Genomic DNA, 14,136 nt, shown 5'->3' with positions numbered 1-14,136 from the left:
AGGAACCGTCATTAGACGTCCACAGCTCCTCAGACTCAGGCCTGCTCTGTAATTATGCGTTCTGAGGCTTTTCTGTAATTATTGACTTACCCCATTTCCTCTTCCTCTGGATGTCTCCTCGGCCATCCCCAATCTCTTTGTTTCCTTGTATGTTCAGAATGCCATGCTACATAATAATTTAGAAAAAAAGTGTTATTGTGGTAATTAGCAAAAATTACTAAAAACCACTTGCTCAGTTTAACACAATAATGAGGTCTGGTATAATATATTGGTTAAAGTGTTGATAAATTTATATCATGTACGGTTTGACGTGGGAGGATTTTTTTTTGTTTTGCAAATTCTCATGTTCACCAAGGCTACATTTATTTGATCAAAAATGCAGAAAATATTGTGAAAGTTTATTATAATTTGAAATACCTCATTTATATTGTAATACATTTTAAAATGTGATTTATTTCTGTGATGCAAAGCTGAATTTTCTTCCTCCAGTCTTCAGTGTCACATGATCTTCAGAAATCATTCTAATATGCTGATTTGCTGCTCAAGAAACATTTATTGTTAGTGTTGATAACAGTTGTGCACCTCCACATTTTTGTGGAAACTGATACATTCCATTTTACAGGATTCTTTGATGAATAGAAAATTTAAAAGAACACCGTTTTTCATTTGAATAGAAATTTGTATTATGTGATTTTTTTTTTTTATCAATTTAATGCATCCATAATGAAAGAAGTATTAATTTCTGAAAACTCTTTAATGGTAGTGTACACCACATTTGACTGTGTAGCTCATAGAGGAGACATATTAGTAGACGTGACCCCAGGCCAAGTGACCTCTGACACTTACTATGGTGTTTCCTATGTAGGTCAGTCGTGGCAAAGAGTTAAACATCTGGAGTTCACATGCTCCACTGTCTGAATGTAGCCACCTCTTGTGGATCGAACTTCCTGTGTCTATTAACCCTTTGACACCATTTTCCTTCTTCTCTTACCACTCTGCACTTGTGATTGTCACCTTAATATCCTGTGCAAAGTGTAGAAAACAATCATTATTCATCCCACTCCATGTGCATTCTTTGCCAAAAGTGTTTATTTATATTTAAATATTTACATTTTTATGTTTAGATGTGTGTGTGTGTGTGTGTGTGTGTGTGTGTGTGTGTATGTATGTATGTATATATATATATATATAAAATCTATGTGTTCATGCAAAAATATTTATAGAAATATTTACAGTATGTAAATATATTATTGTTTCCATTCTAGTATTGTTTCATATTTCCATTCATTCAGACACATCTGCTTGTGTGAGATTAACGCAATATTAACACTAATTGACACTATTCACCCTTAACGTGATACAATTTTTCCATGACCTCCAAGAAAAGTTAATGTAATGAAAAACACACATGTAGCTTTCTAGTCCAGCTGAAATTTGTGGCAAACTGTTGTGTTAAGGATTATGATACAAGAGTAGAAGCTTGATTTTTGCAACAAAGAGTGTTGTTGCAGCAGTAAGAGGATGTGTGGTAACACCTGCTTTCGTGCGAATGTGTCTCTTTCTGTCACTTGGAGTGTATGTGCGTGATCTGATGCATGTTTCCATTTATAGATGCCACTTGTGTAGATATCGAAAGGCTTTATGCATCCCTCTTTTCCCTCTAATAGAAACATGGTCACACTTTATTTTAAGGTCCAATTCGCACAATTAACTAACCATTAACTATGATTTCTGCCTCAATTAACTTCTAATTTGCTGCTTATTAATAGTTTATAAGGTAGTTGTTAAGTTTAGGGTATTGGGTAGGATTATGGATGCCATGCATTATACGTACTTTATAAGCACTAATAAACAGCCAATATGTTAATAATAGGCATGTAACTAGTTATTAGTGAGAATTGGACCCTATACTAAAGTGTTACCGAAACATTTACAGTTAGCAGGACAACAGCACTCAGATGCTCTTACAACAGACAGATTACAAAGCGAGTGATAGTTTGGCTTGTGTCCTTGATGTTCAAGAAGAAGGTTGTTTCAGTGGAGGGCATCTGGCAGACATCAGGCCTGGCTGTGTGTCGCTGTACTAGACCTCCAGGTCAAGCTCTTCATGCTCTTATGAAACCAGTGATGGTACAAATTAGCACCAGGTGCTCTTCATCACATAGAGTTAGATCATTTTCATCTTCACAGTGCTCCTCTTGACCACACACTCTTGCACGGTGTCATCCTGCTCCCTAGTTCTAAATAAAGAATATCAAGAAAATACTATTTAACTATATATGCCTAAATTATGCACTTGTCCTTTTTCTAAATTTGCAAAACAGATGATGCATGCTTAATGCCATTTTAAATGTTTCAAATGTGTAATAAATTTATTGAAGCATTTTAGAGCATGCATAAATGTATATAAATAAAAAAGAGGCTTTTTAATCTTCTTCTAACAACTCTAATTACTTAAGTTTTCATGCACATTAAGGATGAAAGATAATTACAAACAGAATCTATTTTTAAAGACAGAAAATGAGGCTTCATAAATTTTTCTGACAGCTTGTGGGACTTAAGAAAACATTTCCGGTGGTTTTTCCCCATGCATTCTGGGAATTTTCAGGGAGTGAGAGTGTCAGTGCACTGGATTGATTTTGACACTGGGACACTGAACTAGGGATCTGAATGAGACGCACCCTGGCTACCCACCTACTATAATATTAGGGAAGTATGTGATTTTGTACACAGCCATAGTTTATTAGCACATTTGTTCATGGAATTAAGTTGGGCCTAAATGGATTAAATTAAGTCCTAGCATAAGGTCTCATTTGTAAACATTAGGAAATGCAAATAATGTGAATTGATGTTTATGTTTTTTTTATAATGTTAAAGTTAATGTTCCTGTTAGTTCACTGTGCATTAACTATAATGTTAACAGATTCATTGTTCGTTCATATAGTTAACTAATGTTAACAAACATAATCTTATTGTTAAGAGTTAGCAGTTTTTATTATTATTTTTTAGTTAGGTTTGATTAAGTGTATTTTACTAGGATTCATTTGGGTCATTTAATATTTATACATGATTATTATAGAAAGGTGTAGAACCACCATCGTGCAACTCTACAATGATTTTTAAACATTTCAATGGACTGCACTATTTGTGATGTAAATAAACAGTATTTTTATTCAGAGGTCAGAGATGTCTAATAGATGTTTTTTTTTAAATACCTGTTTTTATGTATTTTAGATATTTTTCTTTTATTGATTTTAAATGTCTTTTATATAGGTTTGTTTGTTGTTGTTGTGGTAAAGATAGCCCTTGCTGCTGACATTGTGGTAAAATAATAATGGCAACACCTTACAATAAGTCCATATTAGTTTGTTAGTTAACTAATATTAGCTAACAATGAGCAATGCATTTGTTACAGTATTTAAAATTTTTCGTTCACGTTAGTTAATAAACATACAAATCACTGTTAGTTCATGTCAGTTCAGGTCTATTAAATAATAATAACAGACTCAACATTTGATTTTAATAATGCTTTAGTACATTTTGGAAATAACATTAACATTAATAAGTGGTTTAGATGTATTTGTCATGTTAACTAATACCATTAACTAATTAGCAAAATTAACTACTGTAACTGTATTGGAAAACTGTTACCAAATTATTTTGCACGTTTGTTGTTATTGCTATAAAGTTAGAATGCATGGATCTCCACAAATGCCGGTGTAGATGAAGAAGCCTTTACAGTAGCTGTGAACTGGGATGAAATGCTTTAGGTGTGTTCACTGACCCACAGACCCTCGGAAAGTGAAAAGCCATGAGTAAGCATGTGTGACATACCACATGAAACCTCTTCTCCCATAAACTGTGGCGCTATGTAAGCATCTCGGCCTGTTTTGATAGGTCCGGGCCACAGAGGGGTCCTGTAGTTTGGTTTCCTGTGTATTTGGAAGTAGTTCTGTGTGGAGGGGGAGGTGCGGAAATTCCTGTGTTGCATAAAAGCAATGTCACAGAGTCCACATATGCACATGCACTTAAAACATCCCATTAACATGAACCGGCACCCATAGGATAGGACAGTCCCCAGTACAACCCACCTCTGTGAGTGAGAAAGCACATGCAATGAGTTGAACTGATTTGAAATTAAGCAAAGGGATGGGATTAAGGGAAAAGCAAAGCAAAACAAAACAGGATCTTGATGGTTTTACGGCATCTTGACTCAGACTGTATTCATTTGTTATGCTGCGAAGGGAGATGAATGCCCTCAAACCATCAGCTGTCTGGATGCCTCCTGCCCTCTGGCTCGAAAAGCAAACCAAGTCATACCAGGAAGAATGTTAAAAACACCATCTCCACAGCCAACTGATGTCTGATGTGTGAGGGCGATGAATAACTCTTGCTGCTCAGACAGTTTCAAACAGCTCAAAAATCACAAAATGGACCCTTGTGGTCTTGCATTATGATTCAAATTCAGCACCAAAAAACCAAAGCCGACCCTGTTTACATTCTTTTTGCATATTTTTGGTCTTATTGTGAATGATTTTTAAATCTGCACTGAAAAAAAATTGTGTTGGGTTTACTTTGGAACAATTCTCCCTCAGAAATTGCACAATGTTGCGCATAATTGAAAAGGCAAGTAACATTGAATTAAGCATGTATTTTTGAAGTAGAAAATACTTCTTATTTTAATAATCTCTTAAAGGCTTAAAATAAAAACTTTAAGACAAAAAAATATATGTTCACAAAAATGTAAGTTTGCTTCACCCCATTTCCCTCGACGAGACCTGTTTGGTGAGATATTTAATGTCCCTCACAACCTCGATACTTGTTAAGCTTTTTCGTTTTTAAAATCACAAAGGTTTTTTTTCTGAGCTATTTTATGATGTAGAATGAAAGATGAAGATAACTTGAGCTTGTGATAAACACAGACATTATTTCAAGCATTTAACCAAAAACCCATTGACTTCAGGTCAGTGGAACTGGAAGTGCTCAAATACTCAAATGTAAGCTGATTGTTATTCTTTTGTGTTTTCTGGAAGTTTTACACTGTGTTTTTCTTTCTAATTGCAGAACCTACAGCCAGAAAAAGGCCACACTGGAGAGAGATTACGCGCAGGTGAGATTACAGTTTTTGTGTTTCCTGATGATGATGATGATGTCTGAGGGTCTGTGTACGTGTTCAGTCTTTTCACCAAAGTCAACAGTGTTGATTACAGTCCTGTTGCATTGATTTATGTCACTCTGCAGCCGTATAAACATTCACTGCTCTTTTGGGAACCATCGAAACAACAGAAACCCTGCTTTATTGTTATAACAGGACTATTGGAAATCTGTTTTTCCAGTATATTATTAAGGGACCTCTAGTTTGATAATCATTCAGCATTAATGAGCCAATGTCTTTTGCTTTTCAAAGAAGTAAGAATCTGTCAACAGATGATTGATTTTAGCTAATTAACTATAAACCTGGTTGAGCGAAGCAGAAATCATGCCAGACTTCTTGTGTCTAAGTGTTTTAAAAACTTCTGTCGTCTTTCAATGCTGGAAAGTATGCAAAGATCTTGTGCCAAGTTAAGCTTAGCATCGTTGGAGTAGGATTTCTGGATTTAAAAAATACAAGAAAATAATGAATGCACGATTTATTTGGTAGACCGATTCGATAAACTTCTGTCTTGTAGTTTGCATCAGGCTTAATAGAAATTATTTCTGGTGTATTGTTGGATGCTTAATTATGACCAAACATATTGTCTTGGTGGTCAAGTATGTTTAATTATTTTTTGTTCCACATATTGCATATTTGCCATGAAAATAGCCTACGATGCTGACATGGAATCAAATACATTTATACTACTAATACTCTACATATTGCATGATATAGCAGACATTTGCAAACGTGCATCATATTGAGGCATGACAAAGGTCATAGATTTGTACACAGGTAATCAGTGCCTGAAATTATTAGAGTTCAGCTTGTATTACCAGGTTTAAGGTCACTTCATATTTCTTCAAATTAGACATCATGCAGACATATTTTATTGTTAAGATAATGATTTTTTTTTTTATTGCACGGGTAATATCTTTTGTGCTTGTCAAGAAGATGGCACTGTTTGAAATGCATTGTTCTTGAAGCTAATGCATTCCAGACTGTTTTATAGGTTAATAATGTTCTAGAAAAGTAAACTGAAATAGCATCTTGAGAAAATGCATCTGCTCTTTGTCGACCTCTGGATATCCTGCTGTGTGAAGTTGGGTTTTATGTGCTGGAAATCAAGTTTTCAACATTGTTTACATATCATTTTGTTGTTTTTTGACACGATTAAAGCCATGTGCAAATTCATCATTCGGGTGAAAGTGGAGCAGGTCTGAGCTGCTGTGATTGAGTGGAGGCGGGGAGTAATTTGCATATTCATGAGTTCACATATACTGAATGAGTTGAGGGTGTAGAGTTCCATTAAAGCCAGGCAAAAAAAAAACACAGGAAATATTATGTCATTTTGATTATGAAAGTTTTAAAGGGATAGTTCATAAAAAAAAAAAATGTGTCATTTCACTTACTCATCCTCAAGTTGTTCCGAACAAGAGAAGATTCATGTCGGTAAAATACATAAAATATGTATTTTTATTTATTTATTTATTTTTTACAATTGATGGAAGCCGTTGACTTAATATAATATTATATATTTTTTATTAATATTTTATTTTCTGTTCTATGGAAGTCAGTGAGTAAATGATGACAGAATTTTGATATTGGGGTAAACTATCCCTTTAAGGGATCACATTAGTAACTGCAGGGAGGACATTTAACTGCAACTTCTGAGAAAATATAAATGAAACTGTTAGCTTTGCAGCATTCATAGCATAAAAAACAGGCATGACATTTATCAGATGTCACGCAAATGCTACGTCAAGAGAGGTGAATGGATGAATGCTGATCCTGAGATTATATGCCACAGATTATTAACCGTTGGATTAGGAGCTCATATTCTGGGCGGTCCTGTGCGTATGGTTGTACAGTGGTCTCAAGTAATGATTTTGGCTCTATTTTAGAGTATTTAGTGCATCACAACACTTAATTAGACTGTATAATGTATAAGGTTTATATTGCAGTAGATGTCTTTGCATGGCTATTAAATTCCAAATAAATACAGGAAAATAGGCAAATGAGATTATTTGCATTTCAGTCATTTTACACATTATAATGCTGATAATACGCAAACGCCTCATGGTCTTACTGGAGTTGTACACACACACACAAGATGTATGACACATGGGCAAACATTTTGGTTGATTTAGAGTATAATTAAATTGGAAGAGTTTTCTTTATTCCAAAACTTCCTTGTTTTGGTGTGTCTTCTAGAAGCTAATGGGCTATGTGCATGCATTTGAGATGAAGTTTATAGAGACTTGAACTTCGACACTGAAAGTTTGACTTTACATAACTTTATCATAACTGACTTTCATAACTGAGATGCCAGAACTTGGTGTGGTTAGTGATTTTACAGGTGGCCTTTTGTGGTATTGTTAATATTTAACTTGTATTGTGTGCTTCGATAGTGTTTAATCGATTTTAGTTTACTGAATGGCACACTTCCAAAATACATTGGACATAATGACGAATCCTAAAAGGATTTTTTTTAGGTGGATCTCAATTTGCCTACTTTCAAAGTTGTATATGCAAAATTGGGATTAGTGTTTTCCAAATCATAGTATATAAAAATAGCATGACTAGTGTGCCCTAGGTTTTTTTTTTTTTTTTTATGTGCATGCCTTCTGAGCAAATATTGTGAAAGGAGGCTATATTTTCAGTAGTAATGTTTTTGTAATTATTTGTAGCACTAGTATGCAAATGCAGTGCAAATTCATGGTAAAAAAAAATCCCAAAACAACTTCATTACCCACAGAAATACCCAAAGAGCTCGCGGGGAATGTCCACTCCCATGAAGTAGCGTGAATTATGTATTCAGTCTTTCTGTGGTGTCAGATTTTTCCAAATTGTTGTACAACTCTAAATTTTGTTTTATTCAAATGTGATGTCACACAATGTTTCAGTCTATTGCAGTTCCTTGGTTCCTCATTAAAACTGTCTTGTACCTTTTGTCTTTTTGTCTGATTTTCAAATACTTTCTTACTCTAAATGAGTATTTGTAATGCTGTGATTTCAAATCCCTATGGGGAAATGAAAGGAGTAAATATTTATGAAACCAGTGCTGCTAAAAAAGTGGACGGGCTCCAATGCACTCTGTTGTTGTTGATAAGCAGAGGAAAGGTGAAGGGGGCGGGGCTTAGAGCTCAGTTAAAAGGTTCTGATGTTGCCATGGTGATGCTGTCACTCATTTTCTACCAAAACAAGCCACAATCTGAAAGTTCCCTTTAGCAAGTTTGGTTGGATAGGCTAATTCCTTTTGCTTTGAATGGACCAGTTTTAGTTTGATTAATAAAATGACTGAAAGTGAGCTTGAGAGCCATCCATTCATGTCCATGAGGCGTTTCTCACAGTCTTTTATCCTTTATCGTACTTGGCATGCTGGCCTACTCAAGGCTCGCACATGAACTCAGCGCGCTGTGCAGCTGTCCACACAAATAAACATTGTTTTATTGCCCAGGCCTGACGAACAGAGGAACACTTGTTTTTTTAGGAAGAGGGGGCAAGGAAGGGGGCGTGGCTTTGGAGCTGGAGTCAGTCTATCCTGTGAGTCTATCACTTGTGCATAGTTTTTCAGAGAGCTTTGCAGGTAGGTTACTTCAAGTGTCTTAGACGCTGCCACAGTTCTTCTGGAGTGAGTCTGTCTCAGTTTGTTCTGTTTCTTCATGTCGTTTCAGACAGACTGATGATGATGAGATCTGATCTCTGTGTGGAGCACTGGCTGCTGTCTGTCTGTCTCCTTGTGCAAACAAAAATCTTATGGCAAAATAAGCATTTGTAAATTTAAACTGATTTCCTACTGACACACTACAGCAAAAAATAAAAAGATAGAAATATATATAGTGCACTGTGTGTGCAATATTATTTTATTTTGATATTTTAATAATAGATTTTTTTTATAATAAAAATCACTTTTTAAATATATTTGTATAAAATGTTTAAAAATGTATTTAATCTAATTTTACTTACTGATAGCAAGAAATTCTAATTAGTTTTAATAGATGTCATTTAGTATATTTATTCATAATATTATATAAATTATTATGTAATTATTACTTGGTTTATTTTTTATTGTTATTTTTTGTGAAGTAATTGTATAGTAGCCTTACTGTTTTGCTAAACCAGGAACCAAAAAATATAAGTGCGGTATACTTCAGATGGGGGCTTTGCGTTGACCTCGTGTGACCCTCTGGGTGGACAGGAAGGATAAATGGATATTGCTAGATCTCTTTCTACTGGAGCGTGTCTGGATAGTACAGTAACAGATGGAGAAACTCACTCTCTCTCTCTCTCTCTCTCTCTTCACTATTCTCCGTCTTTCTTTCTTTTCTCTTTTTGTTCTTCTTCTCTAATGAGTTGTCCGTGTGCTGCTGGCTCCTGATGCGGAGAAAAGGCAGGAATGACAGGATGAAGGCTGAGCGATTGGGAGAGGAGTGTGAGCAGGGGGTTTGAGAGATTTTATTCTGCCTGACACATCGCATGAGCTCACTTCACACAGCGCAAGCATATATTAGACATGCCTGACACACATGCACATGAGCTCCGTACCCGCACTGACCTACAGCTGGCAGATTAGATCCTGTAATCTATATCATACTGATTAGTGCTGCTTAATTAAAATGCTTTAGGTTTGGGGGTAAGAATCTGTTTTTTTTTTTGTTTTTTTTACCTTACATTGAAATATTCCTATAATATTTTTTATTGTGATTATGTAAAAAAATATATATATCTTAAACGTATATTTTTAATTTGCATCGAAATATTGCAATAATATTTTGTATTATTCTTAGTATTTAATCCTGTTACTTGTGAAATACTGTAGTAATATTTCTTATTTAAATATTTGTATTTAATAGTAGTAAAAAAAAATTATAATAATACAAATAATAAAACAAATAATAACAATTATTATTGTTATCATTGAATACTAATTTCATTTTTGTAACCTAACAATTACAATGATATTTGATATTTGATTTTAAACGTTCCTTTAGTAGTAGTAGTAATTTATTATTATTTTTATTATTATTATTATTAATATATTAATTGTATAATTATTTTATATTATTTTATCATCATAATTATTATTATTATTATTATTATTATTATTATTATTATTATTATTATTATTATTATATGTGTGTGTTTATATATATGGGGCCAAATTGTGCATCCCTACTACAAAGCAGCAACCAATCTTGAACTTAAAAGAAGAATTGTGGAATCTTGCATGATCTCTTATTAGTTATTTAACAATGAATAATTGTTTAATTACATTAAATTTTTAATGTAGTTATTTGCCCTTTTCATTTAGGCTACACAGACTATTATGTAATGTTAACTAATAGTCAAGTGCGTTAGCATTATCTTGTAGTCTAGACAGTGGCTAAAGCTGATAGATAATGATAACTAGGCAATGCTAACCAATAGCCAGATAGTTATTTTTCTCCATTTCAGCTCTTTTTAGTATATTCCAGTTGCATCATTCCTCGGTCCCACTCGTACATCTAGTGCTCTTTCCCACAGATTGGGTTGCATTTGCAAGAACTGTGCTGCCAATGTTATTGAATGGCTGCATTTTTAGGGACTTCCAGTGGGAATGTGAAATCTGGCTGATTTTTGGCTTGTCCAGCAGGAACAGACCAGGCTTTTGAACCTTTGGCCTTCATAATATGAAGATCACACGCTCCCTGTGTGTAGGCAGAGACATAGCTAATTGTCAGTCACATGTGGGAGTTAGGTCATAAAGTACTGAACTTTGACGCATAACTTATAACACACCATTTGTACCCATCCTAGCAACCACCTAGAAACATGCTAATAATCGCAACCCACATGGTGCATTGAGTGTCGCATTGCAAGATCCACTGTAGGTTTGCTCAGGCACCAACCACAAATCACTGAGGGTTGAAAAAGCTTATTGAGCGGAAGAAGCTTGCGTATGTGCAAATCTCGAGGGTAAATACAGGATTATATTTGTGTCTGCATGCGTCAGATCTCACACAGTTGGTTTGTCTGAGAGTGTGAGAGAGAAGAGAGATTTTGCACATGGACGTGTGTTGACCTGTCACTGTGAGATCTCCAGCATCTCATTGGGAAACATTTCTCTACCTACATTTTTACTACCTATACATACAATTCACTGCAGTTTGCAGCTAAAATGAACATTGGTGGCAATAAAACATCAACAACTTGTATTCCTTTCACACAAATTAAGATTTCGGGGGCATATTATCAATTAATAAACACTTATTTGCATGCAGTTTGTTCTCCATAATACTATGTTGTGACCTCATCTCTCATAGTGCATGATTTATAAAGTAATGGATGTTGATGTTTGCATCACATAACCAGCTCCATATACGTGTTTTGTCTGATGTGGTAAACTTGCTCGTGAGCGCACCCCGTACACTTGCGATGTAAAGCCGTCTCAAAAATGGCAGCACATTCCAGGATTACCTTATATGCAAAATATACATCATGCAGTGTTTTCTAAGAATTTGACCAAAATATGTTATTATGCTTCCTGTACATTTTTAAGCAGCTTTTAAATCAGGAGCAAACCTATAATTGAACAAGGAGGCGCAGCAAACCTGGAACATTTACAAAAAAAAAACACAATTAAAGTTTTTAAAAGACAAATTGCATTTACATTTTTGCCCCAAATCATCCTTGCATCCTTTTCTTACCTTACTATTATAGTTTAAAATTGTTAAAGTATAGTGTATATATATATATATATATATATATATATATATATATATATATATATATATATATATATATATATATATATTAGTGCTGTCAAAATTAGCGCGTTAACGCATTCGATTAATTTGAAATATTTAACGCGTTAAAATAAAATAACGCAATTAACGCGGTTGCAGTTTTTTTTTTTTTTTTTCAGTTGTGGCCTATGTGTGTTCAACGTGCAAAGAAATATGGATAAGACCAAGGAAGGACTTTTAGACGGAAAGTTTCTGTATAAAACTCTGCCGGATTACTCTTCAATCTGCCACAAGAAACATTACTCTTCATTTAGTCTGCCACAAGAAACAGCAAAATTAAAATCATGAACTCAAATGTCATTGTTTAAAAAAAACAAAAAAAACAATGATTGTAACAGTGCGTAAATCAGACCTTTCTGTAACGCTAACGTTAATAAGCTTAAACGAAATAATTGTGTAGCGGAGTATTTTTTGTACACAGTGCCGCGAACTGTCAATCACTCCTGTACGCGTGCGTCACTGTCCTCCTCGCAGCTGCAGCAACTTGCGCTCTCTCTCTTCATCAAGCTTTAAAACAAAAAGGAGACAAAAGGATCATATTGTCTTTGTGCATAGGCTATAGATTAATTAGATAAATAAATATCTAAATTTGTGCCTTGCTGTCTACGGTATTTTTTTAGAACTTAGAAAAAAGATGCTGCAGCCAATGAGCAGCCAGCGGGGGCTGCAGGACGACTCAACCTCCGCAGACAGTTTTTAATGTTTATCAGACAATAAATACTCAAGATTTTGCTTTAGTATAACTCACAACGAGTTTCACACACCTTCTCCGGCCACGTTGAGTTGTTGACACTTAACAGTGGGAAAAGCGACACACGCGCTATTCACTTGTATAACTTAAGGGTGAATGGGTAACGTAGTTTCTGCTCTGGGTGGGATGAATTAGGAAGCTTGCATTGTGAAGGGCGCTCTGAAAATCGGCAGTGCAGGTAAAAGATTAAAACCTCTATTAAAACAGATGTCCAAATGAGCGTACCGGTACGCTACAAGCACGTTCTGGGCGCACGGAGAGGTGGCGGTACGCTCAAGAGCTATATTTGGAAGTGGTGGTACTGAGTACTGGTGCATACCGGCCCACTTAAAGCACTGGCAATGACTATACTTTGGAATTTTTTTCAGTCCACTTAGAATTCAACATGGAAATCATTTTTGTTTTTTATTGGCATTGATTGTTTTGAAATTCAAATGGTACTTACATGCCTGTGTTTTTATTTCTGTAATAAATATGGCTTTCAAGCCAACAGTTAATTTGGAGGATATTGATGGTTTATTGCAGGTATGTTGTTTACATGAGAAAATCTGTTACAAGTTAAACAAAAATTCCAATAAACAATCATATTTTGAATTGAAATATTTTGAATTTAAATTTAAATGTCTTGAGTTTACATTAATTATTTACATTTTACATTTACATATCCAAAAAGTTTCAGTCTTTTAATTGCGATTAATCGCGATTAATTTTAAAAAATTGTGCGATTAATTAGTTAATTTTTTTTAATCGATTGACAGCACTAATATATATATATCAATACACACACACACAAATGTTTTTATTAGTTTTAGTTTTTTATGTCTGTGTAGTTCTTATGATGTCAGTCATAGTGAAGTACTTAAAGTTAAACTAAAAAAAGATTAAAAACGAAACAAAAACTCTAAATATATATATATATATATATATATATATATATATATATATATATATATATATATATATATATATATATATATCTGTACAATTAAAGTTTTATTCCTATTTTGAATTGTTTTTTATTTTTGCATTTTTAACTATTAAAACAATTTAGATTTTGTCATTTTTATTACCTTGAAATATGTCTATTTAGCTTTTATTAAGTCTTAGTTTTAGTTATTTTAGTACTTCAAGTTAAACTAAACAAAAATGAGCAAAAATGAAACCAAAATTACAAACAGAACCTCACTCTCGTTCTCTCTCTCTTTCCATCATCCCTCTTTTCCCAGCGGACAGATTGGGCTGTAATTAAAGGTTTTAATATCTCCGTCCTCTCACTTTAATCTAGTTATTCTCATCAGGATTGTGACACTCATCTGTCAGCTGTAATTATCATGCCAATGATCTTCGGTTATTACAGTTGTGCATGTCAGCGACACTCATCAGGCCTTTCAGTTGTGGCTTTATCTCCACGTTCTGCGAACCGTGTAGAGATCATAATAAACCAGCCGCAGCCGTTCAGAAAT

The 14,136-nt window shown here is 34.3% G+C and overlaps 1 protein-coding gene across 1 annotated transcript in view; it reads left to right on the top strand.

Moving 5' to 3' along the window:
* The window catches only part of fchsd2 (FCH and double SH3 domains 2), a 71,927-nt gene that overhangs the window by 12,252 nt on the left and 45,539 nt on the right, over positions 1-14,136 (top strand). The window contains exon 3 of the mRNA XM_026287035.1: positions 5,065-5,110. Coding sequence (XP_026142820.1) covers positions 5,065-5,110 — 46 coding nt within the window. The remainder of the gene's footprint in view (positions 1-5,064; positions 5,111-14,136) is intronic.

This window comes from Carassius auratus, chromosome 18 (assembly GCF_003368295.1).
Source record: "Carassius auratus strain Wakin chromosome 18, ASM336829v1, whole genome shotgun sequence".
NCBI lineage: Eukaryota > Metazoa > Chordata > Actinopteri > Cypriniformes > Cyprinidae > Carassius > Carassius auratus.
This window is presented reverse-complemented; position numbering and strand designations above follow the sequence as displayed.